This window comes from Bombus terrestris, chromosome 15 (assembly GCF_910591885.1).
Source record: "Bombus terrestris chromosome 15, iyBomTerr1.2, whole genome shotgun sequence".
NCBI classification, from domain to species: domain Eukaryota; kingdom Metazoa; phylum Arthropoda; class Insecta; order Hymenoptera; family Apidae; genus Bombus; species Bombus terrestris.
Window position 1 is genome coordinate 7,091,732 of NC_063283.1, and position 27,986 is coordinate 7,119,717.

The 27,986-nt window shown below is 37.8% G+C and overlaps 1 protein-coding gene and 1 long non-coding RNA gene across 14 annotated transcripts; one reads left to right on the forward strand and one right to left on the reverse strand.

Annotated features, from left to right (window-relative positions):
• The first annotated feature begins 397 nt into the window (after positions 1-397).
• On the forward strand, positions 398-27,924 carry LOC100646364 (histone-lysine N-methyltransferase 2C). 13 transcript variants are annotated; one of them, XM_048412591.1, is made up of 36 exons: positions 399-574; positions 2,020-2,198; positions 2,306-2,513; positions 2,633-2,806; positions 2,883-3,107; positions 3,198-3,441; positions 3,542-3,659; positions 3,771-4,696; positions 4,788-6,528; positions 6,610-6,771; positions 6,860-6,989; positions 7,071-7,285; positions 7,390-7,514; positions 8,205-8,447; positions 10,351-10,486; positions 10,570-10,673; positions 10,747-11,425; positions 11,508-11,687; positions 11,783-11,995; positions 12,072-12,356; positions 12,450-12,995; positions 13,096-13,271; positions 13,826-13,978; positions 14,719-14,878; positions 14,942-15,103; positions 15,200-15,387; positions 15,483-21,948; positions 22,259-22,699; positions 23,618-23,894; positions 23,983-24,242; positions 24,317-24,534; positions 24,968-25,345; positions 25,428-25,778; positions 25,862-26,827; positions 26,998-27,180; positions 27,267-27,924. In XM_048412591.1, exons 2-36 carry the CDS (start codon positions 2,045-2,047, stop codon positions 27,357-27,359), a joined length of 17,280 nt encoding a protein of 5,759 aa, XP_048268548.1. In that variant the 5' UTR covers positions 399-574; positions 2,020-2,044; the 3' UTR covers positions 27,360-27,924. The 13 variants fall into 13 exon arrangements, with proteins under 13 accessions (XP_048268543.1, XP_048268542.1, XP_012172617.2 ...); XM_048412592.1 differs by having other exon boundaries at positions 15,014-15,103; XM_048412586.1 differs by having other exon boundaries at positions 398-927; positions 8,205-8,963; positions 14,719-15,103.
• On the reverse strand, positions 13,440-23,375 carry LOC125386408. The gene is made up of 2 exons (XR_007226525.1): positions 23,298-23,375; positions 13,440-14,024 (listed from the first exon to the last, which is right to left on the reverse strand). It is a non-coding gene; the product is annotated as an uncharacterized LOC125386408 (long non-coding RNA).
• Positions 27,925-27,986: the final 62 nt, after the last annotated feature.

The following is a 27,986-nucleotide window of genomic DNA, read 5'->3' on the forward strand; positions in this document are numbered from 1 at the left end:
ATCAATAATTAAATATAATTAATTATTAGCGAATTATATTTCGCGATTAAATATAACATTATCTAAACTATTAAAATTATTAATAAATTTGTATCTTATTTTGCGTATATCAAAATAAAAAATATTTTTACTAAAACAAGTTACTAATTATTTCTACAAGTTACGAGATATCCCTGATGCGCAAAGATCTACTTCATTTTCTGTAAAATGTACACAAAATCAAAATAAAATAAAATATTATTAATAAACTTATTGCGTTAGCAAAATTCTATTGGTGTATCCTTTCTTCGATTCTCTGTATCAATGGTTCCTACACGTTTCGGGTATTAGACAATGGCGGCAGCACATGTGAGCATCTAAGCGAGTGCGCACTCTGGTTTTATTCCGACATCCGGACTCCGTGACTTTAGCGCTTCGTCAGTTGCGTACTCTTCCGTTCAAGCAGCTTATGACATTTTTTTCTGTTACTACAAGATGTTTACTTGGATGAGCCGTGCGAATTTCGACGAGGATCCCGATAATTCCACGTGCAAAGCCACCATGAAACTGCTAAGGAGACAACAGTAACTGGAAGGTACGTGATCCGGCGTGGTTACGGGCGGCCCGGGTATGTTTATAGCCTGCAAACTCTGACATAGCAATGGCGTACTGTCGCCGTAAAGGCCGTGCCAACAAAATTCTACCCTGCCTTATTTAGTCTAAGTTAAGTGTGCACGCGGGAAACCAACAGCAAAACAATGTCTCGTATGTGATGATACCGTTGTTAGTGACAAGAACAGTTTGTGATTTTTGGTGATGAAAAGTGGCGTTTTTCGGTGATTATAGTGCCTCGGTTTTCCCCACTGTGTAATGACCGCCGATTGTCGAGCGGCACGCCATCCTGCTGTAGCTGACTGAGGTCTATACTGTAAAGAGATTAAAAACTATGTGAGTTCGGACCAAAGACGAGTCAATGTTTTTATTAACAGTGAAATACAGTTTTAAGCGAGACCTATATTTTTCTATGAAAAAGAATATTACCATAGTAATCTATGATACGGCTATAGGAATAACCATTGATACGTAAGGAAAATGATTGATGTGTTTTGCACCACACTCGTACATGAATTATCGGTAAAAACTCCAACAGACTTGAAAGTTTTCACTTATAAATTATTTTTCGGAGTCTTGATGAGTGAAAAATGGATGGCAGATTAAATAATCATTCGAATTTTATGAATGTTATGTGATTGTGCTCAGAACATGTTCGTGTAAAATATGATATTCTTTCATAAAATATTGGATATATATAGTAAAAATATTTATAAAAGTGGTTTAAAATATGATCGAATATTAATCAAAAGGTTACGGATAAAGAGAATTTCTGTTTCCTGTTAGTTTTTATTATTTTAGAGGTTTGTTTGTGTCATGTTCAGTAAGATATATTTACTGTCAAGGAAAATTTTAATTTTTGATCATGGGACTATGTATCTTACATTTAATTAATGATTTTTAATATTTTAAAGTGCATATCTACAATGATATATGATGTTTTATTTCAATAAGTGTAGAAATATGAAATTTGAAGTTGGGGATATAGTCAAGGTCGAAGTTAATCTATCTATTATATATAATATGACATTTACTTCAGTTTTTTTCCTAATGAATTCTTTGAAATGCTATTATAATTACTATATCCATAATATATCATTATGAACATACCCATCTATTATCACTACTATATAAAGATATATATATATATATATATAATGTTTCTTGAGGATAATTTATGAGTTATAGTACTTTTAAGTACAATAAAAGAATTTAATTTATGTAATTAACATATGTAATCAAAGATTGTTACTATATTCATTTTAATATTCAATAGGCTAACATATGGATAATTTGAGGAGATATTGTACTAACTTTCATAGGAAAATAGTTTCATAAATTCTTATATAATTCTTTAATGTAATTATGACATAGATATACATTTAAAACATAATTAATGATCTTTTAATGTATGATTTACTTACTTAGGACTACATAGCAACGTAGAGGTGCCATGGATGATGAAGAGCGTCTTGAGGGTGAGGAAGAAATGGAACTAGATGAAGCCTCTGATGGTGAAGATGAAGATGAAGAAACAACAGGGATTCCTGTATCACCAGCAAATTCAGATCAATTACTTGGCCCTGTACCAACAACTCCTGGTAATAGTGAGTATATGTTTTCACTATATTTTGATAAATTTATAATATTAATGGTTTACATATCATAATATTTCAATACATAATATCATTATAAAAATTATATGTCATTTCAGAGGAAGCACAAAAGTTTGTTTCTCTTGCAGTAACCCCAGATGAAGCTTTTCATGATCCTTTACGGTACCAGAAATTTCCACTCCCTGGAGGTAAACCTCTAAATATTAGGCGGGGTCCAGGTAGACCTAGAAAAGAACGGCCACCTGGAATTACACGTGGTGGAGGTACTCGTAGACCTTTTGGGAGAGGAACGACTAGAGGAAAAGGGTTAGTATTTTATTAGACTGAAATGCATAAATATAACTTTCTTTATTAAGTTGTCTTGTACATAATATATGAATATTTATGTTTTTTATGTTATTATATTTATTATTTTATTTATTTAGTCTTGGATATGCAAGAGGTGTACCACGTCGTACTAAAAGTAAAGATGATGATACACATTCAGAATCCCCAAGTCCTCTTCGTCTTGGTGAAGATGCTACTCCTGATGGAGAGACATCTAACACTGAGAGATGCATGCCAGCACCAGAAGAACCACCATATTTTCCAGAACAATGGTAAAAATATTTAATGTTTCAGTTTTTATTTCTATATTAACTGAAACTGTAAGTTAATAATTATTTTAATTTCTAGGCCAGGGAAAGTATGTGCTTTATGTAATTTGGGTGAAAGAAGTCAATTAGGGCAGGGTGAGTTGTTAAGATTTACCTGTCCTGAAGGTTTTACCCCTGAAAAGTCAACTAATCGTGACGAAACAACCGATCACCTTGTTGATATATCTACTGGAGACAAAAGCCCGAGAACAGCAGGTCCTGGTGCTGTGACTTGTCGTAGGCAAAAGAGTCTAGCTAAGTGCAGGTATCTAAAAATTATAATGAATAATTATGTATGTTATAAAGTTGTTTTAATATTGTCTAAGTTGTTTATAAAAAAAACTATTTTTTATAGAAATACTAGTCTAACAAATTTTTCGGAACCAGTGGAAGAATTAACCATAGTAGGATATTCGGAAGAACCGGAAATAGGAACGTTATTTGAGTCAACTGGGCACTATTATGTTCATCAATCTTGTGCAGTATGGTCAAGCAACACTCAAGAGATAACAACAGAAATATTAAGCCCAGCGGTAGTACAAGCTTCATCGAGACGTTGCGCTTGTTGTTCTCATTATGGAGCTGGAATTCCTTGCAAAGTCAGTGTTTCTTCTCTTTTATAATTTTTTTGCAGATTTTCATTATATAAATATAACTAATTCCATATTAGATCATAACATACTTTTTTTTCTAAAAAAGGTGGCGTCGTGCAATCGTTATTTTCATTTACCATGTGCTGCAGCTTCAAGTTGTTTCCAGGATACAAAGAGTTTGTCCCTCTTTTGTAGTCAACACTTGGGACAAGTTCCACTTTTGTGTAAGTGCTATATGGTAGTTTCTTTGATACAGCTTGTGTACAGTATGTATGGTATTTGTGTACAATATTTATATATATTAGATGTACATATTTATATATTCTATTTTTTAGTGAACGGTGACATTACTTGTATGCATTGCTGTGGGATGGGAGATGTTTCCAACCTAGTAATGTGTTCCATCTGTGGCCAACACTACCATGGTAGTTGTGTCGGTTTAGCACTACTACCTGGTGTACGAGCTGGCTGGCAATGTGTATCTTGCAGAGTATGTCAAGTGTGCCGTCAACCAGAGGATGTTTCAAAAGTAATGTTGTGTGAACGTTGTGAAAAAGCATACCATCCTAGTTGTTTACGACCAATTGTTACATCTATACCTAAATATGGTTGGAAGTGTAAGTGCTGCCGTGTATGTACAGACTGTGGTTCACGTACGCCAGGCGCTGGTCTTTCATCACGGTGGCATTCCCATTACACTGTATGTGATTCGTGTTACCAACAAAGGAACAAAGGTTTTTCGTGTCCTCTTTGTAGAAAGGCATATCGGGCTGCCGCATATAGGGAAATGGTTCAATGTAGTGCATGTAAAAAATTTGTTCATGGTACCTGTGACCCTGAGGCTGATCCATTAACTTACCAACATCGTAAAGACGTTAAACCTGATTATGAATATGTTTGTCTACACTGCAAAAATATGGCACTTGTGAAAAGAAAAGATAATATTGATGATTTTGGTGGAGATTTGAGTTTAAGTGCGTCACAAGAAAGTCTGTATGGTGATGGAGATTCGTCAGAATTTGATTATCAAGGAGGATCAGAGGAAGCACTATATTCTATAGGTCTTGGAAAAGGAAAACCATTCTGTGCGACTAAAATTGCGAAGAAGCGCTTAGGACTCGGAGGTGGGATAATTGGCCGCCCGAAAGGAATTGGTAAACTTGGATATCAAAAGCGACAAAAGATGACAGAATTTGGGAGGAAAAGAGGGCCCAAAGCAAAAATGAGAGGTATCTTTGGTGTACCTGGTGTAGGATTGCAGGTATGGTTCTCTGCACTATTTCTTAATGCATTTCTCTTTTTCAAAAATGTATTAATGTGATTGTTAATTAATCATCTATCGATTATTTCAGAGACCAATGTCAGACTCATTTTCAAAAGAAGATGAACCAGGGATTGAAAATAGACTCGTATTATGTTCTGCAAAAGATAAATTTGTATTAACCCAAGATATTTGTGTAATGTGTGGTGCAATTGGTACTGATCAAGAGGGGTGTTTAATTGCTTGTGCGCAATGTGGTCAATGTTATCACCCTTATTGCGCTAATGTCAAAGTTACTAAAGTAATATTACAAAAGGGTTGGCGGTGCCTTGATTGTACAGTATGTGAAGGTTGTGGTGAAAGAAACGACGAAGCTCGTTTGATTTTATGTGATGATTGTGATATCAGTTATCATATTTATTGCATGGATCCACCACTGGATTATGTGCCACATGGTACATGGAAGTGTAAATGGTGTGCACACTGCCAAACATGTGGTTCAAATGATCCAGGATTTAATAGTAGCTGGCAAAAAAATTATACACAGTGTGGTCCCTGTGCATCTCACGCTGCCTGCATATCATGTCAAGAAACATATACTGAAGGAGATCTAATAATACAGTGCATTCAGTGCGAAAGATGGTTACATTGCGCGTGTGACTCGATTAAAAGCGAAGCAGAAGCAGAGAAATGCGCAGAGGAAGGCTATATTTGTGTACTTTGTCGTCCAAGAGATGTTCCACCGCCCCATCTTTTATGTAACCAACCTAAACCACAACCAAATAAATATCCTCGCTCCCCGCCACCAGCATCACGCAGTCCTGAACTGTACAAACCTTCCCCTCAACAATACTTGGTTGATGGCGTTTATTTATCTGAAGCTGGTATGAATCATATAAAATCATTAACATCAGAACATCAACAAACAAGGAAGAAAAGAAGAAAAATGCATCCCTTAATTGACAAAGAAGCAGATATAATGGCTACTATAGAATCTGTAGTTGCTGGTGGGAGTTTAGACAATTCTTTAGAAGAAAATGGAGGAAAAATAGATTTAACAGATGTTAAAGATGAACCTACAGAGGTACTCAAAGAAGGCATGGTATGGACACCACGTGGTGATCAACCACCACCAGAAGGTTTTAGTATTTACACAACTGAAAATGGCATACCAATTTTAAGACGAAAACGGCAACGTAACTTGCAGAAATTAGGCATTGGAGGTTTTATTGTTAGAATAAGGGGTACTCGCAAAGATAAAGAAGAAGATGGAGATCCAGAAAAGCCATCAGATTCCGTGGTCGGCGTGAACGATGACAAACCACGCAGAAAACCACAGAGAAGAAAACCAAAGACAAAACTTTCTGAATGTTTTCCTCTCTACATGCAGGAGGCGTTCTTTGGTAAAGATCTTATGGATACGACCAAAGAAAAGGAATTGGAAAGCAGCAGCGAATCGGATAGCGAACGAAATGTATCCGGGAATGCAGATACCATTCAGTTATCTCAAGATGAACTAAAAGCAATGGAACAAGTCAAAGCTAAACAAGAGAAAGAAGAAGAGAAAGTACCTCCAGAACCACCCATAAAACGTGAAGAAATCGTGGATGATGAAGGTAGTGATACCGAAGCCCTTGGTGACATTTTACCTATTTCAGGTGACTTACTTGATAGTGATCTTGTTAATACTATAATGAATGAACCGGATGAAGACTTAGCTAAAGCTAGTGAAGCATTAGATGAGTTAGATGATACACCAGGGGCGACTAAAGATGAACTGACTGATATTCTTAGTCCACATTTCAATCTGGAATCAATGGTCCGAGATACAGGTAAGCTATCTTTTTTTCTTTTTTTCTAAGATTTTATTATAATAACATGAATCAAATAATGACTAATTATGTCTTTATTAGGACTACCTAACATGGACAGTAAAGATATTGAAGAAATATTCAAAGGAGTTTTAACTGATGAATCTCAAGAATCTCAAGAATCATCAGTTTTCCCTGTTCAAGCTCAACCTCCACACCCTGCACCTTCTACCACACCACTTGTATCTCCTTCACCACATCCTGGTAAATTGATTTAATCATACTTTTTAATAAGAAATTATTATTATTATTTAAAATACATGCATTCTATTTCATTGCAAACATAATTTAGGTATACAAACTACAATGCCTATACCTCAAAGACCTCAAGTACCTGGTACATTGCCTCCTGTTGGTCAGTCTAATCTGAATTCTCCAATGAGTTTTCCACCGCCGTCTCCTTATCATTCGGAATACAGCAAGTACGTTGGTATTTACATATAACATAAAATTAAGAAATGAAATAAAATATTAATTGTTTCTTTTTATTTTTCTCCATGTAGTAGCCCACAATTTAGTCCAGCTTTTTCTGAACCACCGAGTCCATGGGTCAATCATGATGATGAGGGTACCTCATCAGCGGGCAATACTACAATTTCATACAACCAAAGAAGTAATCTTAAAATGGAAGCCGATGAAGCTCTAGGTTCAGGAGCAACTATATCTTCTGTTCTTTATGCAAATCTTAATCACCCAGAGTGGAAAACAGAATATCCGGGTATATATTCGTTTTATTATTATTATTCTGAATTAATATAATTTTATTTCCAATGTAAGTTCAATTTAAAGATTATATTAATTGTATTACCTGTATTATTTAAGCTTGGTCAGAAAGGTGTAAACAAATACTAAAGAAGTGGCGTGCGTTACCTAACGATAAAAAAGCTCCATACCTAACGCTGGCACGAGATAATAGAGCTGCAATTCGCATGAAAAAAACTCAACAGGTAGGAGTAATTTCTAAGATACTCGTAATGATAACATAAGTGCTAGAAAAGCGTGAATCTTTATGTGATACGTATCCATTTTCATCTTCAAAGATGTCTTGTGCTAACACACAGGTCAAACTAACAGCTTGTCCTTTGTGTCCAATACCTGTACTTACAACTATTGAGGTTTCATTTACATGATCTGTTTAAAGAAGGAACCTGTTAATGTATAAACATAGACATATAACCAAACGCAATATAAAAAATTCATGAACAGTTACATTAACTTATAATATATCTCCTTGACTTATTATATGCTATATTAAAGTCTACTTACTCATTTATATTGGATATAATATGTGATTGCTTTACCTCTATGTTGATCATCATCATAAATGTTATTACCTAATTATACACATGTCGAAACATATTCTTTACTTACATTCTAAATTTAAACTGCCATTTTTCGAACAATATCCATATCTTCAGTCAGATCATGTTCCATTAGAAGCGTAGATGCCCATTTTTGTTACTTTAGGAATACTGATTTAAATCTAGCTTTTCCCCGATAGCGTTCCCTCATGTTCCTTAGAATCCTCCGAAGAATTGAATTTTACACTATTGCCTTTGTATGATGTATTTTCGAAATATGTAAGCCATGAATACTATAATGTAAGTGTGTGAACGAGGCACCCCTTGAACCGACAGATATCCAAGGATATACCAAGCACCACCCCAGTCACTGCAACAAGTGCACCTACCATCATCACCAAACCTGTAACAACTATGACATCAGCTCAAGTTTCTTCAGTAGTAGCTATGGCCTCCAACCAAAGGCAGATTGGGCTTTTGACCTCAGTGGGCAGTGAAAAGACACAGGAAAAGAATGGAATGACTGTGTCGACAACAGGAGTGACAGTATCAACAGTTAGCAGTAATCATCATGCGGAGGTGTGTGCGGTGCAGGGACCGCCGAAGCAGCTAACATCTACTTCCCCAAGTCCTTCTCCAACATCCACAACCCCTTCTTCTTCACCCAGGCCCAGTTCTGTGAATTCTATTAATTCCATTAACAGCCTGGCGCACCAAGAGATATCCGGTAGCCAGGCTAGAGTAGCTCAGTCGCCAGCCACGCCTTGCACATCAGCAACTGCTTCTTCTTACTGCAACACGGGCGCCGGTGAAGGGCAGCATCAAACATCACCATCCCAGCAACGTCCTACACCTGCTCACATTACGATCAGTACCAGTACTATCGCTAACAGTCTGAGCATTTCTCAGGCATCCCCCACTACCAACGTTATGGTGGGAGTAGGTCCTGTACGCCAATTATCCTCGGTAGACCACCAGATTAGAGTGCTCACCCCATCTGAAATCATGCGCACCCTTCCTTCCCTCAGCCAGGAGCACTACGATCCGCCACCCACTGCAATTATTCACACTGTACCTGTACAGTCCCCGGCTATGGTGAGCCACCTATACTGTGCCTCTAGTGTCTTGCCTTGTGCCACGTGTCTGATCGACATTTAGCGTCCTTTATCCGTCTTTAGATCAGAGACATTAGAATTCTTGTTGTGTTATGCAACAATGACATTTTAGTTATTCCTACCAAGGATCTGAAACACTCAAATTCTAGAGTACCCTGTACCATTAATGTATTGCATTGATATGATAAATAGTGTTTTAGAACATTGGTTTGATGCGATGAATCATGCAATCTTATGTTGCCTTTGCATCTATCAAAGTGTATTACATTTATTGGACATTATTTAGTTTGATTGATCAGACACTTTTCATTATATATACAATTTTTTATTGAATATATATTATGCTAGACTGCAGTACTGTAAATATTTTATTTTGCATACCTCAGTACATTGTATATGGCATGTTGAAGACAACTGGTAGCACATGTTTATTTCTTTTTTCCTGTTCCTTGTTATTCCACAGATATAATATACAAATATATCTTCCTTCCTATCTATCCATATAAGTATATTGCTTTTTATGAATTGTATTACAAGTTATTGGTAGATATTTGTTGCAATGTAGTATATTATATCCCATGTACAACAATATTATAGTTAGTTTTACTAACGTCTGCTGCTTTTTACATTTTCAGACGCTTATACCTTTAGTAGTACAAGCTGTTGTACTTACTGTTTTTATACAATGTTATAATTGTATAAATAATTATTATTATTTATTGATATTTGATAACTAATCTAAATTTTTATTCACTAACAGTATACTTAAAGTATAATTAATTATATTCTCAATCGTGTGTAAATGATTTTTATTATAAATATAGCATATACTTTCCTTCTTTGATATGCATAAAAAAACAATCTTCTTTCTTTAATAGTATAAAACATAATTTTCTATATTCAGTGATGCAGTGCATGGAAACTACTATAAATTAATCTGAGATAAATGTTTATGGGTGTTCTGTGTGGTAAAGAAGAGTTTTTTATACAAACTTTTGATTAAATAATACTTATTTTAGATGGTGGCTGGTTATTATAATTATGTTGCACATACGGAAATATTAAGATTTTGCTAATTATATTAATTTAGTAATATGTCATTACTTTATTTGAATGTTAAACTTGAAGTACACTTTGGCTGATTGTCAATTTGCCTTATTGTATATTTTATATTGCTTTAAAAGAAAAACAGATCATTATATTCTTCAATTATTTTATTAATCAGATAATCGAACATTTTCGAAATAAAAGTATGTTATAGCTATTAAATAATTTGTATTATAACATGTTAAAAATAAGCACTGTAAGGATATAATGATCTTCTGTTATGTTTAATTCTTTAAATCTAACAAAATTGTATTTAACAGGAACAAGAGAGACTTTCCAATAGAGATCGTTCCAGTAGAGAAGCTGAACAGGAACGTCAATGGAAACAATTGCAAGCACTACGTCAACAGCAAGCACATATGCAGCAACAAGTTATTCATGACCAACGTATACATGGTATATAATATTCATTTATATATATTTATATACTGCAATAAACATTAGATTTTACTTTTAACTTTCAAATATTTCCTCAATAGCTATCAACAGAGTCCATAGACAAATAAGTGAAGATAATACAACTCAAATAAATACTGACAATACTACTGGATTAACGACACAATTACAAGTCTCCACATCACAGGTATAATTTCAATTTATAGTTACAAACAAAAATTATAATAAATTTTTATAAATATGTACAAATTATTTTGTAGGATGGAAACCATATGGGGCCACTAGCTTCACAGTCCCCTGGTTCACGTAATACATTTGCGACTCCTCCCGTAAAAGTTACACGAGGTTTAGCACCTCAAAGCCCTCACCAGGGTATGCCACGTTTACCTAATCAACCTTGTACAACTATGACACGTCCAGTTGGAACTGTGGTTAGACCGGGGATGCCAAATAACTTTACACAACCGCCCTCTCCATTTTCTCCGCAAGCACCACAATCTCCTCACGATTTTCCACAGTCTCCAGCTTCATCACAATCCCAGGACCATTTTCAACGTTTTGACAATACCGAAGCTTACTCTCAAGGTTCTCAAACATCTAGGTCACAAATCGGTGGCACATCAAACTATTCCACCTCCCCAAGAAGCGATGTCTTTTCTCAACCGCCAGGTACGCCACGGCCTATGTTTAATGCTCCCACTACTCGTCCTTCTACTCATGTATATGCTCCATCTCGTACGCCTGATCCTTATAGTAGCCAGCCTCCCACTCCTTCTCCCGCTTCAAATTATTCCTCACCAAGACCGGAACCTCGACAAGATTCGCAACAGCCTGAAGTGTTCAATCAACAACCAGAAGTAAACAGGCAATTACGAGATCTGTTGCAAAGACAACAGTTTAATAAAAAAATAGAGCCTGTGAGCACTACATGGAATCAAGGTATATTATATAGTAGAAATTAAAAAAAGTATTTCTTTTTTATTAAAACATAAATTATATGTATATTTATATTGATTTCTAGATGGTCAAAGTAGTACAGAAAGCAATCAACAACAATTTGATACGGGTCATGTACAACTTCCACAACATTCTCAAGCGACAAATAATACTGGTGAAGGCACTTTCAGGCATCCTCTACCACCTGGTATTGTTAGACCTAGGATGCCCATCCAATCAAATGTTTTGATAAGAAATCAAATTGGTAACATTCTGCATTTTTTATCGTGTTGCTATAATATGGTTATGAAATATGTTCTATATGTCCTATTTTATTGATAATATTTAACATGTACTTAGGAATAAATACAAGACATCCAGTAGCAGGAAATATAGATGCCAGGATACAGAATATAGATCCACGAACTAGAATGATTTTGCAAAGACCACAAGTAGCTGCAACTATAACTCAACAGCATTTTCAAGGAAACCAAGCTTTGCAAACACGAATGCCAGCTGCAAGAAATACTATTACAGAACCTTATGACGTTTTACAACAACAAAGATTTCCAGGTGGATGTATATTCTATATTATACATATTATTCTTATATATATTATTATTTTTTATAATAAATATCATATTTACAGATCCCAATCAAGGGCAAAATATAACGCAACGGATAGTGCGAACATCCCAGGATAATCTAAATCAGGGAATTAGAATGTTAGGTCAGCAAGGAGTTAGTATAAGAGCACCTTTGATACCAGCAACAGTTAGTGAAACTACTGTTAGTCCTTCTGAACCATCAGAAATTCCTGACAACGTCACTGCAGAGCTTGAGAAATTAGAACAAGAGGGAGCACCGATGGTTGAGGTTGAGGGCGTGAGTGCAATATTAGGAGACCTAGGCGATGATGATGATGAACTGCTTGGTAAGTAAAATATTTAGACTATAATTCATGTATTGTAATTAATTGTGCAACACAAAGTATAAATATAAACTTGAATTCTCTATTTCATTATAGCTGAAATGGGAGCAGATTTTAATATTTTGGAATACGCAGATCCCGAATTAGGCAACATAACTGGTGGTGAGAAAACAAATATACTTGATTTAGATTTAGAACCAGTTGAGGTAGAGACGAAGGACGAAAAACAAAAGAAGGAGATTAAGGACGAGGAGCGAAAATCGACAGAATTAGGCGCAACGAGTGCGGTGCACACTGACATAAGTGACACGTGTACGACAGCTACTGTACAAACGCCGACAGAAACGTCTAATGCTCCAACACAAGCACAAACAGTAACACCTATTACCGCAACATCACAAACACCACAGCAACCGTCCACGATTATGCCTCAATCACATGCTCAAGCTGTTGTTGTACAACAACAAATGCATCAGCATGTGCAGCAAGCTGCGGCAATGGGCAGACCTATGCCTCCAGGAACTCGCTTGCTTTCGCCTGATGGAGCAGTTGGCGTTGTTACATCAACTAACACCGTTACGGTTAGTTATCCGTCCACATTTCCTGGACATCCTCAGAGAATACCACAAACACATATCCAAGGTAAGCGATTCTTGAAATATATTCACTCGATTGCGTAATGGTATAAAATTTTTAAAAAGTTACTTTAAATGTCGGTTTTAATTAAATTTTATTATTGCAGTACCTCAACAACAACAGCGTGTTGTAGCTGGGATGAGAGTAGCTGTACCAAATGTTGCTAACAGGGTAGTTGCTGTAAATCATATGATTGGCCCACGTATGCCCCTTGCACCACCGCCGCCACCACCTCCACCTCCGTATCCTGGACCACCACCCCCTTATCCCGGACCCATACAGGTTTGTACATCTTACACGTATTCTCGATGTTCTGATGTTTTTGCATCGCTTTAATCTTGAGTATTTTTTATGCAATTATATCTAATAACACTTTCTTCTAACCATGAGAATACTAAATATCTCGCAATTTGATAAGCAATGATCGCTTCATGAAAAACATAACACGTATTATTAAAATCGTTCTTTACTTTCCTAATGAAAATTAAATATAACAATCTTAGTTTCTTACATATAAATTCTATTCTATCTCTAGATTTCTATACACGATACATCCATTACGAAACATTTGTTGACGTATACGCGCGGATGTTGTATTTTCAATGTCAAATAATCATTGTTAATCCTGTAATTTTGTAGCATTTTGAATTTTAATGTAATTGTGTAATATGAAGTATCGAGTTTTTTTAAATATAACGAGCGAGAGCAGGAGGTCTCGAATTTGTTATGAACGTAGGACGTAGGCAAGTAATTTATTTAATATAAAAGTATTGGCTGTGGTAAAATGGTGTTTTCGCCTGGGTGTTTGCAATGCATTGGTGTTGGTGCATGTCTAGATGGGGCTGTGCCCAGGTGGGCGGGGTATGACGCGGCCCCCAGTCCATATAGGGCATTCAGTACCGGTGGCGGGTCCACCAATGGCCCCTGTGGTACATACTGGTACGCCCGCAATGACACCTCACCCTCACCGAAGACCCTTGCTTCTGCAGGTGAGCAAGACTTGGGGACTTTTCAGCATTCAGCACAATGTATCACCTGCAATGATATCAAAATTCAAAGATTCTATCCTCTAGATTATTTTTAGTATTTCTGCACCATTTTTATTTCCTACCTTATACATTGTTCTTATTAAAAATTATTTAATAAATTTAATCAGAGAAAAGAATATGTTAGTATCACTAAAATTTGTTCTGCGTGCATTGTATTGAATATAGTAACATATGTATAAGTCTACATCACCCTACAAGTAAAATTTTTATGAAGATAGAAATTTATAATATCTGATTATAAAATAGCGATTAAAATGATTATAGATTTTATCCAATAATTCTTACATATAATATATACTATTAATAAAATATGTTGCATCTTTTTGTGTGCATGTATGTTTTGAATAAAAAAACACTAGGCTTCATCAGATCATGTATATTATTTTGCTTTATGATAATTATAATTTTATGTTTATATTCTTATACCATAAATTTGTCTAAATAATGTTTATGTTAATAATTGCTGTAGGAGTAAAATATTTGCATGTTTGTATTTTTTTTTTTTTACTTATTGGGATGATCAGTGTGCCTTGTTTCAGTATGTAATTACTCACTACATAATATTATATGACATACGAATTTAGTATCTAATTATATATCACTGTTACAATTCATTGAGCCACATACATAGTTCTATAATAACCCATTGACTAGTTGGAGATTCGATAAGCTGTCAGTAGTGGTGTTCACAGGAACAACCATTATTGTTGGAGGAGTTGTTGGAGCAAGAGAAACGAGAACAAGAAAAGCAACAACAGCAGCAGCAACAGCAACAACAGCAGCAGCAGCAGCAACAACAAAGCGACAATACAACTCCTGGAGGACCACTTCTAAGTGACAGTGAGTTAGAACAATTTAAAGCAGATGTTTTGGGTTCTGCACCCCTTGCTTCTCCTCCACAAGGAATTACATCAGTACCTGGAGGAGTTCCTGTAATTAGGCCACCTTGTACATCAAGCCCATCATCCGCTCCAGGTACCAGTTGGCAACAAGCAGTACCGGATGCAACGAAAGTAGCAGCTCAGGTCCCTAGACAACCGATTGCAACACAGACTCCACCGGAACGTTAGTATCGTGAATACTTTTTGTGAAGTGTACTATTTAAATAATGTTATGATTATAATGTTGAATAAAATTGTAAAACTTTTTTATTTGTTATAGCGAGGGTTGCCACGTTTAATATCTCCCAAATTCCTGCTCCACCTACACCACCGGAAAATATCGTGAACGAACAGGACCGTCAAATGCAACTGCAGTACGAGCAATGGCTAAACCATCAGCATCAAGTGTTGTTACAGCAGTTGAAGTATTACGAAACTGAGGTACAAAAGCTGCGTAAAATACGAAAAGTAAGGATAGAATGTTTTTATGTTGCGGCGTTTTCGTTTTTGTAGCCCTCTAAACGATACAGACATGCTACAGTTAAACTATCCTGATTTTACAGTCTCTCAATAGCAAACAGCGACAGTTACGGAAGTCTGGCAACGAGTTAACGGAGAATGATGCGGCCGAGCTACAGCGTATTTCCAGTGAGCAAGCAATATTACAAAAGCATTTAGACGCGAGTCGCAAGCAAACCCGTCAGCACGGTATGCTGATACAGGAATATCACAGTAAACAACAACAGAGACAACCTCAGCAACAAGCCAATGAACCATGTTCACCATTAATGTCGCCTTCTCAACATTCACCGATGCATAGTCCTGCTGCTCTCGTTTCTCAAAGCCCAGGCCCTGGAAACGTTTCAACAAGTATGATACAACATTCACCAGCGACTCCTATCATCCAGCATAGTCCTAACACACCTTTGTTGCAACACAGTCCTGGTAATCCACAGTCTGGAAATCCAGGAACAATGTCGCCACATAATATGCAACAATCTCCTAGAATTAGTACTCCACACTCACAGAACGAAGAAAGCCCCTTTAGTCCTGGCGCCATGCCTTCGCCAGGAATATGTGGTCCTTCGGCAACTCGAATGACATCTCCGCAGCATCGTGCGATTATCAGTGGAAGACTTGCAACTAGTCCAGGTGCTTTTACTCCTGATACACGAAATACGCAACAAATCATCGGCGAACAAGGAGTCAGAGTTCACGGTCTCTCACAACGTTTCGTGCGTCCACCCGCCGTTGGAGAACCTGGACAAAGGCCCAGGATGCCATTACAAGGAGGGATCGTATACGGACAACGTTCCCCTCTTGGAAGTCCACAACCTAACCAACAATCTCTAATGAATCAACAACAACAAATGCTCCAAAGACAGCAAATTATTCAACAGCAACACGAGACTACTTCGATTCTTCAAGATGGACAAAATGCAATGACTCAGCGTACGCTGCAAATAGCACAACAGAGACAACAATTGTTACAACAACAACAACAGCAACAAATAGTTCAACAACAGAGGCAACAATTTCTGCAAATGCAACAACAGCAACAGCAACAACATACAATGCAGAAACCTCCAAGTTCTCCAATGGTGTCTCAACCTGCTAATTCTCCGAGTCCCCAGCTCCATCAACAAATGCAACAGAACTATGGACAACCTCCAAGTTCTCCCATGCCTCGTAGTCCCATGGTTCAGCAAACTATGGGCTCACCTATGCTGCAACAGCAGTTGAGTCAAACTTCACAACCTCCCAGTCCTATGAACACAAGGATTCATCCACACCCACCTAATTCGCCAATGATATCGCAGTATCAACCACCAAGTCCGATGTCGCGTAACCATCCGTCAACATCTCCCATGCTCCAGCACCAGTTAAACAACACTCATCATCCTCCAACGTCTCAGCCTCCTAGTTCTCCTATGCCACGTAGTCCCATGGTCGGTGGCTCACCCATGCAAATGCAAAGAAGACAATCTACTGGAAATAGTCCAGCGATGCCAGATCGACCACAAAGCGTAGAAAATCCAGGAACGCCAAGAACACCGCACACTCCACACACACCACATACACCACATGGCTCTTATACGACTCAAACTTCGAGTAACCACACAGTACCAAGTGATCAACAGCAACAATTACAACATCAGCACCAACAGCAATCTATTCAACAAGAGCAGTCGTCTGCAACGGATCACACGAATAGGGGCGGAGGAAATCCACATAATCCATTAAATCCATTGCCTTTTGGACGATTTGGATATATTAAGCTTGGGTTAAGAGGTGGTTCTCCTATGTGGTCTACTAAACCGGAGAGTAGTAAAGGGAAGACTTCCGAATCGCATCTTTTAAATATGGACGAGAAACCGAACACATCTGTGGTTGTTCACAGGAAAACCGGCATACCACAATCAAAAATTAATTCATTGGTATGCGCTGATTATAATGACTTTGATGACGACTCGCATACACCACCTCAAACTCCACCAACAAGTTTGGAAATCAAACAAACCACTTCATTATCAGACAATGGACCTCTAACATTGGGTAGTCCGAGCAGCAAGATGGAGCCGATACCTGATACTACTGATTATGATGACGATAAAACTATCGTAAATACAGAAGTGACTTTGAGCTCAACAGCTCAACGAGACAGCGACGATATTACTGTTATAGATCAATTTGGAGATTCGGAACTCGTAGACGTGATATCAGGAACGTTGGAAGGTGATATGCAGGAGGAATATGTGCTTTTTGAGCCAGGAATGGTCGTAGACTTATCAGCAGATAGTAATGATTCTCTTTGTCACGCATTGGTTAACGAAGGTAGTCAAGGACACGACTTAGTGCAAATATTAGAGATAGAAAATCCCGAATCTCAGACAGATGAACCGATGTTGAGTGACGAAGATTTAGTACCCTCTCATACGAGAAACAAGAAAGGTCTGAGACTTGATATAGTAAGAACTTTACAATCTGGGAAAAGATTGGTAGCAGTCACAGATACTCCAGAATCGCCTGATCAGGAAGAACTTCGCGTAGACCCATCGCCCGGATCTTATATGGATCAATCGCCCGAGCAAGACCTCATGGTGTCTTTCGTTAGCGAATCCGAGGTAGTAATTATCGATCCCAGTACAAAATCACCTGAGGATAATTTATCTAAAGAATCATGTGCAGAGGAAGTAGACAAAGTTGATACCACTAGCGTTTCTGAAACACCAAAGGAAAATGCTATTGTAGAAAATGCTGCTGAAGATCAATCAAAAACACAAAAAGAATCAAAACCAAATAGGAGTCCTACGTCGTTTGTGTTCTCTGACAAAGTTCTTTACAATCAAATCCCACCATCGAGTATACATCATGCTAACATTGGCGTATCATCTACATGTAGATCTATAGTTTCTTTTTCAGCCTCTTCGAATATAAGTGTTAGTACCGAAAATACGAACGCTATCACCACATCCACCAGTGTACTCATAGCGACAGATGCAACTATTAAATCAACTCCGATATTTACAACCTTAAGCATAACGAAAGAAGTAGTGCCTCCTTCTTTTAATAATCAAAAACAATTGCCATCAACTATGGCGAGCATCGTGGCGGATGCCAAAATTGCTGCTAAACTTAGTCAGACAGCTTTGGAGAATATCGTAGTTACCTCACAGCAAAATATTGTCAAGACCGATGCCTTAACTCGAATTAGTTCACAAAATACGGAGATTCTTAGACCTCAGATTACAAGTACGGAAAGAACCATGTCATCAGTGACTAATGTACAGAATGATTTCACCAGTTTCGTGCAAAGTATTGCCACAAGTGCAATGGATGGATCAAGCAATCCTACGAAGTTGGTTTTGAGCGTGCAACCGACGTCGGTCACGTTATCGACACCAAAAATGTCCATACCTGATCTTCCTAAGAAAGAAAATGGAAATAACTCTGTTACTGTGTCGAAGGAGAATAAATTGGAAATATTGGATAAAAGCGTGAAAGTAAAAAATGATAAAGATGAACCTGATCATTCGACAAAAAATTCAGAAGAATCCAGTGTAGACACTTTGAGTATAAGCATACCTACAAGTGTAACTGTTAGTCAAGAGTTAGCTATTTCTGATGATAAGAAAAATGATCCTTTGAATACTACTGATGAATTGGAAAGTATGCTTGAGGCTATCCATAACCCTGCTGAAAACACCATAAGTAGGGAGAATTCTCATACAGAAAACAAAGCAGATACCGCTTCTTCATTGAAAAGGATATCACCAGTCACAGATGATTTATCATTGGTGAATATTTTGGAGAATGATTCAGAACCAGTTGAAAATGAAAATAAAGAGGAAAGTGTAACAACTTCTGAAGCTCAAAGAATGAGTATTAAATCCAAAGGAATTGAAACCAGCATTGCAGAAAATACTAATATGAATGTCCCTCAGAAAGAAAAAAAACATAATGAATTGTGTACAGAAATTGACACCTGTAAACCTTATGTACAGCATTGCCTCAATGAAGAGAAGAGTATAATGGAAGAATCATCCGAAGATATATTGGACATGTTGCATAACATCATATCCTCTAAGCCAGAAATGGCTAACAGCGAAATGCTTCAGGAAGACAGATCCAGAAAGTCTAGTATGATGTATGAATTGCCAACACCTTTAGATACTTTACCTCTGAACATCCTTCAAGACCCTTTAATGGATCTAGAACAAGAACACTCCGACAATGAACACCTCTTGTCAAACGAGAACAAAGGACCAAAGGTACAGAAGGCCAGTCCACCTCCTGTAGAAGCAGTCCCTAAGAAGAGCTCGCCAATCCCACACCAGAGTATTCCCTTAGTAGCAAGTACTATAGCGCAATTACAGAAATCCACAACGACAGTGCCGCATCTTTCTCCTCTGTCAAAACCCACAGAACTGACGTCAAACGTCGCCAATGTGTCGCACCAGCTGAGAACGTTGCTTTCTTCTCTACAGACGAATCATTCGCAAAATTGTTCGACCGTAAATCAAACCGCCATCGTGACAATGGTATCCTCAGCGATCTCAGGGCCAAAAGTAGGGAACATACTATCTACGACCACATCCACGCCAAACTCTGTAAATAATCTACACAGCAGCACGAACGCGCGACTACAGACCTCAATGACCACGTCTCATTCTACTAGCACGAGCAAAGCTGAACTAGAAACCACGACGACCAATTACACCCCGCATACAAAGGAAAGTACAAATTCTACAGTAAGCGTTGTTTCTACTTTGTCTAAGGTTACTTCCTCGGAACCATTTTTACGAGTTACATCCAGCGGTGTACAGTCGCAAACTAGTGGTAGTCTGTCTCTACAAACGTCGTCCGTGATCACCCCCAGGCCACCGACCAATTCAGGTATTTCGATTACGTCAAACGCAATGTTAAACGCAATGTTAGCTGGTACAAATTCAGCGAAATCTTCTATGGCTGGTCATCGAACGAATACAGCTCCTACGCAAGCAAGTAACCTATTGAGCTCGGTGATGGCAACTTCTGTGCAACGGACCCAGAATCTCCAAGCGATTCTGCAAGTAAGTTCAGGCTGCTCCTCGGCATCTTCTCGCGTGGTTGTGAATGCCACGTCAACGACAGTTACAACATCCATGCAATGCGTCAGAACTATCGTACCTCCTATAGTCACTGCAAGCACCAACAATATTAACGTTACCACCAGTATACTCCAGTCTACCCTGTCTCAAACACCGACTCTTTTGCATTCTCAGCTCACTTCTGGCCAGAGCCAGTACAAAACAACCAGCCATTTAGAGCACACTAAAAGCGCTGATCTTGAGAGACTGGCGCAGAGTACACCATCAAAGAAAGAGCCAGAAGAATCCAACAGCAAACCGCAATCGGCTCTTGAAAAACCGCCAGCTACTAGATCCGAATTGGAGATAACCAAAAGCTCTGCTGGTTCTCACAGAATCGAGGAGTCCCAAAATGTATTGTTGAAGCAACTGCTACAGAACACCGCGTGTGCAACGACTACTTTGTGTTCTGGTTCCTCGCAAGGCCCTAGTTTGCCATTAGTACCATCTTTGGAGGCGCAATTAGCGAGGCCCGTGCCGCCAACTCCGTTCTCCGTGTTACCACCTTTATTGAAGGAGGTACCGGCACCTAAAACTACTAGTAATAAACAAGTTTTAAACAGGGAGACGTCGTTCTTGTCGCAATCAGTTACACCTTTGAAAGTGCAAAGTCCACCGACCAAAGAAGAAACACCGAAACCACCTCCGCCGCTAACAACTTCTGCACCAGTCTTGTCTCAACAACGCGTGGCTGACACATTTCCAAAGCAACAGATAACTACTCAGCCTACGAAGACCACTCCTGTTTTGACTCAAGCAAACCAGCAACCAGCAATGACAGTAACCAAACAAGTGCCACCACCACCACTTACAAAGGCCTCGGAAACAACAACTCCCATAAAACAAGAACCACCTAGTATTACCCAGCCACCACCTAAACAAACGAGCGATGTTATCGTTAATAACACTGTTACAATTCCACAACAATGTATTGTATCAACTCCAATAACCGTGTCACGAGTGGTACCACATACAAAACCAGTGATTACAACGATGGTTGGCAAGAGTATCCAGTCCACGACGCAGGTATCGAGTACTGTCCAAGCCACACAGCAACCATTGACGACGGTTACGACCGTGCAGCAACCACCACAGACACAACCACAGACTCAATCCCAGATACCAGTTACCCCGAAACCCATTGTTTCGACCCAGCAACAACCCTCACACGTAAACACAATACCGCCATCAGTGCCTCATACGGTGTCTCACACGGTGGGCCACCATGCCCAGGCGTCACAGGGTGCAAATGCACAACACACAGTGCCTTTAGTGGAAGTCAAAAAGGAAGTTCTTGATGAAGTTCTATCTAGCGGTACACCTACCCAATTAACCGATACCAAAGACTTTCTTACTGCCAAAGAGGAGCTTATCGATGGATCGATTGACGACAAAACTGGTATGTAATGTATAATTTATCACCTTATTATATCTTCCCCACCAAGAATACATACGCATAAGTAATTAGAAATCTGAAACTTGTATGTGATACAATTTTAATGTTAGTATCTTTGCTTAAATAAATCTCAAAAGAAATTTAGTTCTTTATTTTTAATAACTTTTTGATATATCTCAATTTGAGAAAAAATATATACATACATATTTTCATGAAAATTGCAATTAATATTGTAACAACAAATACATACACTCCATTAGGTTTTATTTCTATATGAAGATAAGATCGTGCTTGCACGTGTATAATCTCGCAGATCTCAAGAAGTTGAAAAGGCGACAGTATCAACAGAAAAGGAAGCAAAGCCAGGGGAAGGATGCGACGGCAGCACCTCAGAAAAAGCGTGCTAGAAAAGTGTCCCGCTTAGACGAGGATTATGACACGTTCATTGACAATTTAATGGCACAATTGCGGCAACTTCAGCCAATGGCAGTATTAGAACCACTTCTAGGCAGAAATTATGGCGTTTGTCCTATCTTTGGGTCGGGAGATCTGACGAAAATCGGCAGTCAGAAAGATTACAACACCAGAACAGGAGATTTAGTTGGTTCATACGGATCTGCTACATTGCCGGGTGTATCTGATCACTACAACACTCAACCATTCGGTGAATTGGAGCCCTTACCACCTCAACAGCCTGCTTCTACTCAGAGAGGATTTTACGATCAAGAATTTCCACCTCTAAAATTGGATGATTGTAAGCATTTAGGTGAAAATGGAAGGAGAAAATGGACTCGAAGAGTTTTTTGGTATTAAATATCTTAAAGTAGATCCTATTTAAGTTCGCCATTAATGCTCAGTATATCTATTCTCAGTATATCTATTATTCATACAATTTAACCGTTTGAGTCCCAGAGGCTATTGAAAAAACAGAGTCAAAAAGTCCCGTACAACGTGATAGCGTTTGTCTTAATCGATTGCGAAGAGAAACAAGCGGCACAGTAGCGCTCGTCATATTCGTTACTTTATGAAATACATCTATATTATTATATATGCGTACTATTAGTTTATAAATATTTCAAGTTTTGTTCAATAAAAATTATTGTGAAAATAACAATGAAATACAAAATACCGTCAGTCGTTCGTAGCGTTCAAATATACTAAGATTTTTCGACACAAAATTTAAACAGCGCGATCGCGCTGCTTGGGACTCAAACGGTTATATATTATTTATTTAATATATATATCTCTATTTAGTACTACTCTATTTAATACCTCAGCCTTTCTTAGTTTTCTATTCTATCTATTCTGAATTTACTTCTACTGAACTTAAATCAGTGGCTAAAACCACGTACCGTAGTGAAAAAAAAAGAATTAATACTCGTATGTCAACTATTTAACAATAACTAAGACTGTAACATACGGAGCGGTAAGTGGGAAAACAAGCGATGACACAGTCAATGACAATTTTGCGATTTAACAGTTACCGCTCTCTGTATGTTTACGGCCTAAGAAATTTTGAACTCGTGCGTCTGAAATTTTAAAATTGTTTAATTAAAGTTTAGGATCGTTAATGTAAGTATTGTTGCTCTGAACACTATGAACCGAGTCCATCTTTTCTTTGATTTCTGCAGTTCCTCTTATATAAGAGAAACTAATAATATTGAATTTTTAGCTGACGATAAGAAAGAAAATTCCATGTCAATGAACCGTGATGTCGATTCTCCCGACACGATAGTCAGTTCATCTTCGCCCGAATGTGTCATTCCGGAATTTATACATCGATTCCCGGGTTTGAGGTTGATCGAAGAGGAGTCGGACGAGGAATCAGATTGGCTGAAACGAGTGTCACCCGTGATACCTTTAATCTCACCGATACCGATTAGATTGAAACCGACGTACGTCGGTAAAGACATCGCAAAACAAGATAAAGAGAATTTAGGAATACCACGGTACGTAAGCAATACATTATTTTACGCATCATGTGTGTATACATTATTCGTTTGAGAAGATGTTTGTTGGTATTAATAATTTATATAGGCTCGGAAAGTCACCTCCAATACCTTTGAGGGATGGAAACGTAACAGTTACATTAACGTTGAATAGTCAGGCTGCAGACGACATTATGGGAGTACTTAAAGATTTGGCTAATATCTTAAATATAGCTCCTCCCACTGGTTACCAGATTGTAGAACGTACTACCACTCCCCCTAGTCAGAAATTAGGTCTTTATAGAATCAAGGGAAAAGATGGTAAAGAGGGAGGTGTGTATTTCAATGCAATACAAATTACTAACAAAGGTTTTTATAATTTTTATTTATCTTTTTATTATTAAACAAGCAAATGATGTCATAATATACGTGTAAATTTTCAGCTCCAATTGATATACAAAGTATTTTGAACGGCGCCGCCAAATTCTGTCGTCATTGCGATGTTGTGATATTGAATAGCTTAATAAGAAAGAAAGTATCTGATTTACCATTTTTAAGTAAGGAAGAGGCTGAACCCGGTGATGAATTATGTTTCTGTTCAGCAGCCTGTTACATGCAATTTGCCCTTATGCATAGAACACCTTCGAACACACAAGATAAGGTAACCATCTTGTATGTTAGAATATTATGATAAAGGATATATGTACACCCGTGTCTCAATTTACGCGAAGTATCCGTTCCACGTGGATTCGTTTTACACTATTTTCAATCGCGTAGATGAAGTCTATCAGCACAAAAGAAAAAATATATACATGTATGACGACTAGCACAACGTAATGTACTTTTATTCTTATCTCATACAGCACTGTTTCAACATTAGCAAATAAGTTATTGCATACACTTATTACTTTTGAGACTTCTAGGAAAATTTTTATGGATAGATTTTTATAGATAGATTTCCTGGCCGCATGAATTGTGTTATAATTTACCGCGTAAATTGAGAGACGAGTATATATATATTCAAATTTATATTATATCACTAACGTTATGAATAATTTGATGAATAGTGTCTAACATATTTCTTCGTTCATTAGGCTGCAACGATAGTAGACCATCTATGTCATAAAATAGATACTAAAATATTGGATGATGATTTCAAGAAAGGGAAAAAATATGTGGTCAAACAGCCGGTGGATCATGTTGAAAATATGGAAATTGATCAGACAGAGAAGGAAACCGAAGTGAGGATAAAAATGGAGAAAGAAGAGCAGGATGTCATCGAGACGAAAGAGGAAATCACAGAAGAGAAACGGCCAAAGAAACATTTGGCTACGGAAGAGTCTATAACTGAACCGACTGAGATACAACCACCTGTAAAAGTATGGAGAGGTCTACGATATAAGACGTGGTCTGTTGGCTTGATGCAACCTTCAATCAAATACAAAAAACCAACCGATAAAGAAATTACAGAAGTACGTACATGGATATCTTAAAATAAAGATTTAAATATGCGACCTAGCGTAATATAAGTGTAAAATATAATTCTTTTTTTAGATGCTTTTCCGAATGGGGGTAACCGTGGTACCTGCCAAAACGGAAGACAGTCGACGATGCATGTTTTGCCACAGTCAAGGTGATGGTACAGCCGATGGTCCCGCTAGACTTCTTAATTTTGATGTTGACAAATGGGTGCATTTGAATTGTGCCCTTTGGTCGGAAAATGTATATGAAACTGTAAATGGTGCCTTGATGAATCTCGATACCGCTTTGCAACATAGTCTTGTATTAAATTGTATTGTTTGCGAGAAACCGGGAGCTACCGTAAAATGTTTTAAAATGCGCTGCACCAACGTGTACCACCTTGGCTGCGCTGTTAAAGATGGCTGTGTTTTTTATAAGAATAAGGTGAATACCTCAACAATATTATAAACTTAGTACGAACCGTGAAGAAATATAAAACTCAAATAAAAATTTAATATAATTTTCAGAGTACCTATTGCTCTCAGCATGTACAAAAGAACGAAAAAGATAACGAATTAACCACGCTTTCCGTATACAGAAGAGTGTACGTGAATCGTGACGAGAATAGACAGGTCGCAGCTGTGATGCATCATTCGGAACACAATCACCTGCTGAGAGTTGGAAGTCTGATATTTTTAAGCGTCGGACAACTGCTTCCACACCAGCTTGCCAACTTCCATACCCCAAATTACATATACCCCGTCGGATACAAAATCGTTAGATTTTATTGGAGCATGAGACGGCCAAACAAACGTTGCCGTTACGTCTGTTCTATCCATGACGTTTCTGGTCGACCCGAATTTCGCGTCCTGGTGCAAGAACCTTTACAAGAGGATGTTGAACTTCGCGACGCTACTCCTCGCGCTGTTTGGAGCAGGATACTCGAACCTCTCGCTGAGCTACGAAGATCAACGCACAGCGTCCAACTATTTCCGCGTTACGTTTCCGGCGAAGATTTGTTTGGACTTACCGAACCAGCGGTCGTCCGTGTTCTCGAAAGTCTTCCAGGCATTGAAACTCTGACCGATTACAGGTTTAAATACGGTCGAAATCCCTTATTAGAATTACCGTTAGCGATCAATCCCACCGGCAGCGCAAGAACGGAAGCTCGTCTTCGCAATCAGCTCCCTTGGAAGAGGCCTCACACGCAGCGCACAGGCTCATCGGCCCGAGCAGCTTTTGTTCCAACTGCGACTGTCGCAGGCGAAGTGGCGTGCCCCTATTCCAAACAATTTGTGCATTCGAAGAGTTCTCAGTACAAAAAGATGAAGCAAGAGTGGCGGAACAACGTATATCTGGCGCGCTCCAAGATCCAAGGTTTGGGACTTTATGCCGCGCGCGATCTAGAGAAACACACAATGGTCATTGAATACATCGGAGAAATCATTCGTACTGAATTGGCCGAGACTAGGGAAAAGCAGTATGAAGCAAGGGTAAGTTTCTCTTTAGTTGACTAGCGTGTATCAGAGAACAATGCTATAAATAATATAAGGTGTACGATACAATTTTAATTTTATACGTGCGATACGTACTTGCTTAAGGGGGCGAAAAAAGCGAATTAAGAATTTGGTTGAAAGCAATTTTAGAAATATATTTATTACAGAATCGTGGTATTTATATGTTTCGCTTGGATGAAGAGAGAGTGGTCGATGCCACGTTGTGTGGTGGTCTCGCAAGGTACATCAATCACTCTTGTAACCCGAATTGTGTCGCTGAAATCGTTGAGGTTGAACGTGATCTTAGAATTATAATCTTTGCAAAGCGAAGAATCTCACGTGGCGAGGAGGTACGTTATCTTTTGATTCACGCTAGATAATCTTGTCATAATTAACTTAAAAAAGAAAGAGATTTATATAACATTGTTCCTTGCAGCTGGCATATGATTACAAATTCGACATCGAAGATGACCAGCACAAGATAGCATGCGCGTGTGGCGCGCCTAACTGCCGCAAGTGGATGAACTAAAAAGCTCGATCCACCGTTGTTATTGTTACTACGTTATTGGGTAGGTTTTACATGAAGAAAAAATTATATATATATATTATATATATAATAGACACATTATTTAATTTGTAAAGTGCCATTGCAGTTTGACTAATTGATTCATAGTGAAGTTGGTGCTATGCCATCACAACATTCCTCCAAAGTTGTACAATATTAGTTTTACTTTACAAAACATAGAAACATTTATCGCTTGTATATTACGGACACTCTTTAAGAACGCGACACGAAGTAATTGCAAAAAAAAAAAATAAATTTTATGGGTCGTGTGTATGTATACAGGAAGTTTGTATCTTTGTATGTTGAGTAGAGTCAACGTTTAGTTGACCGATATTGTAATATAAATCGTTTATTAATTATTATTGCATACACATTGCACTGTATTTGTAAATAAGTAGAGGTCCATGTTATTTTGAATCACCAGATGAATTATGTAAAGTAACAGTATCTAATTTAGAATTATATACGATTATGACTATATATATATATATATATTTCATTATATGATAATAAATCCGTACAAAATCTACTGATCTATTTCGTTTTTGTAAATACCTTTTTTTTGTGTGTAATTCGATCTATTAGCGTTTA

Bases quoted from the DNA above. Each gene is read 5' to 3' on its own strand.
- LOC100646364 (XM_048412586.1), top strand. From the start codon at position 2,045: ATGGATGATGAAGAGCGTCTTGAGGGTGAGGAAGAAATGGAACTAGAT. The intron at 2,807-2,882 runs GTAAAAATATTT...TTTAATTTCTAG, and splicing joins CCATATTTTCCAGAACAATG to GCCAGGGAAAGTATGTGCTT. The intron at 3,660-3,770 runs GTAAGTGCTATA...TCTATTTTTTAG, and splicing joins GGGACAAGTTCCACTTTTGT to TGAACGGTGACATTACTTGT.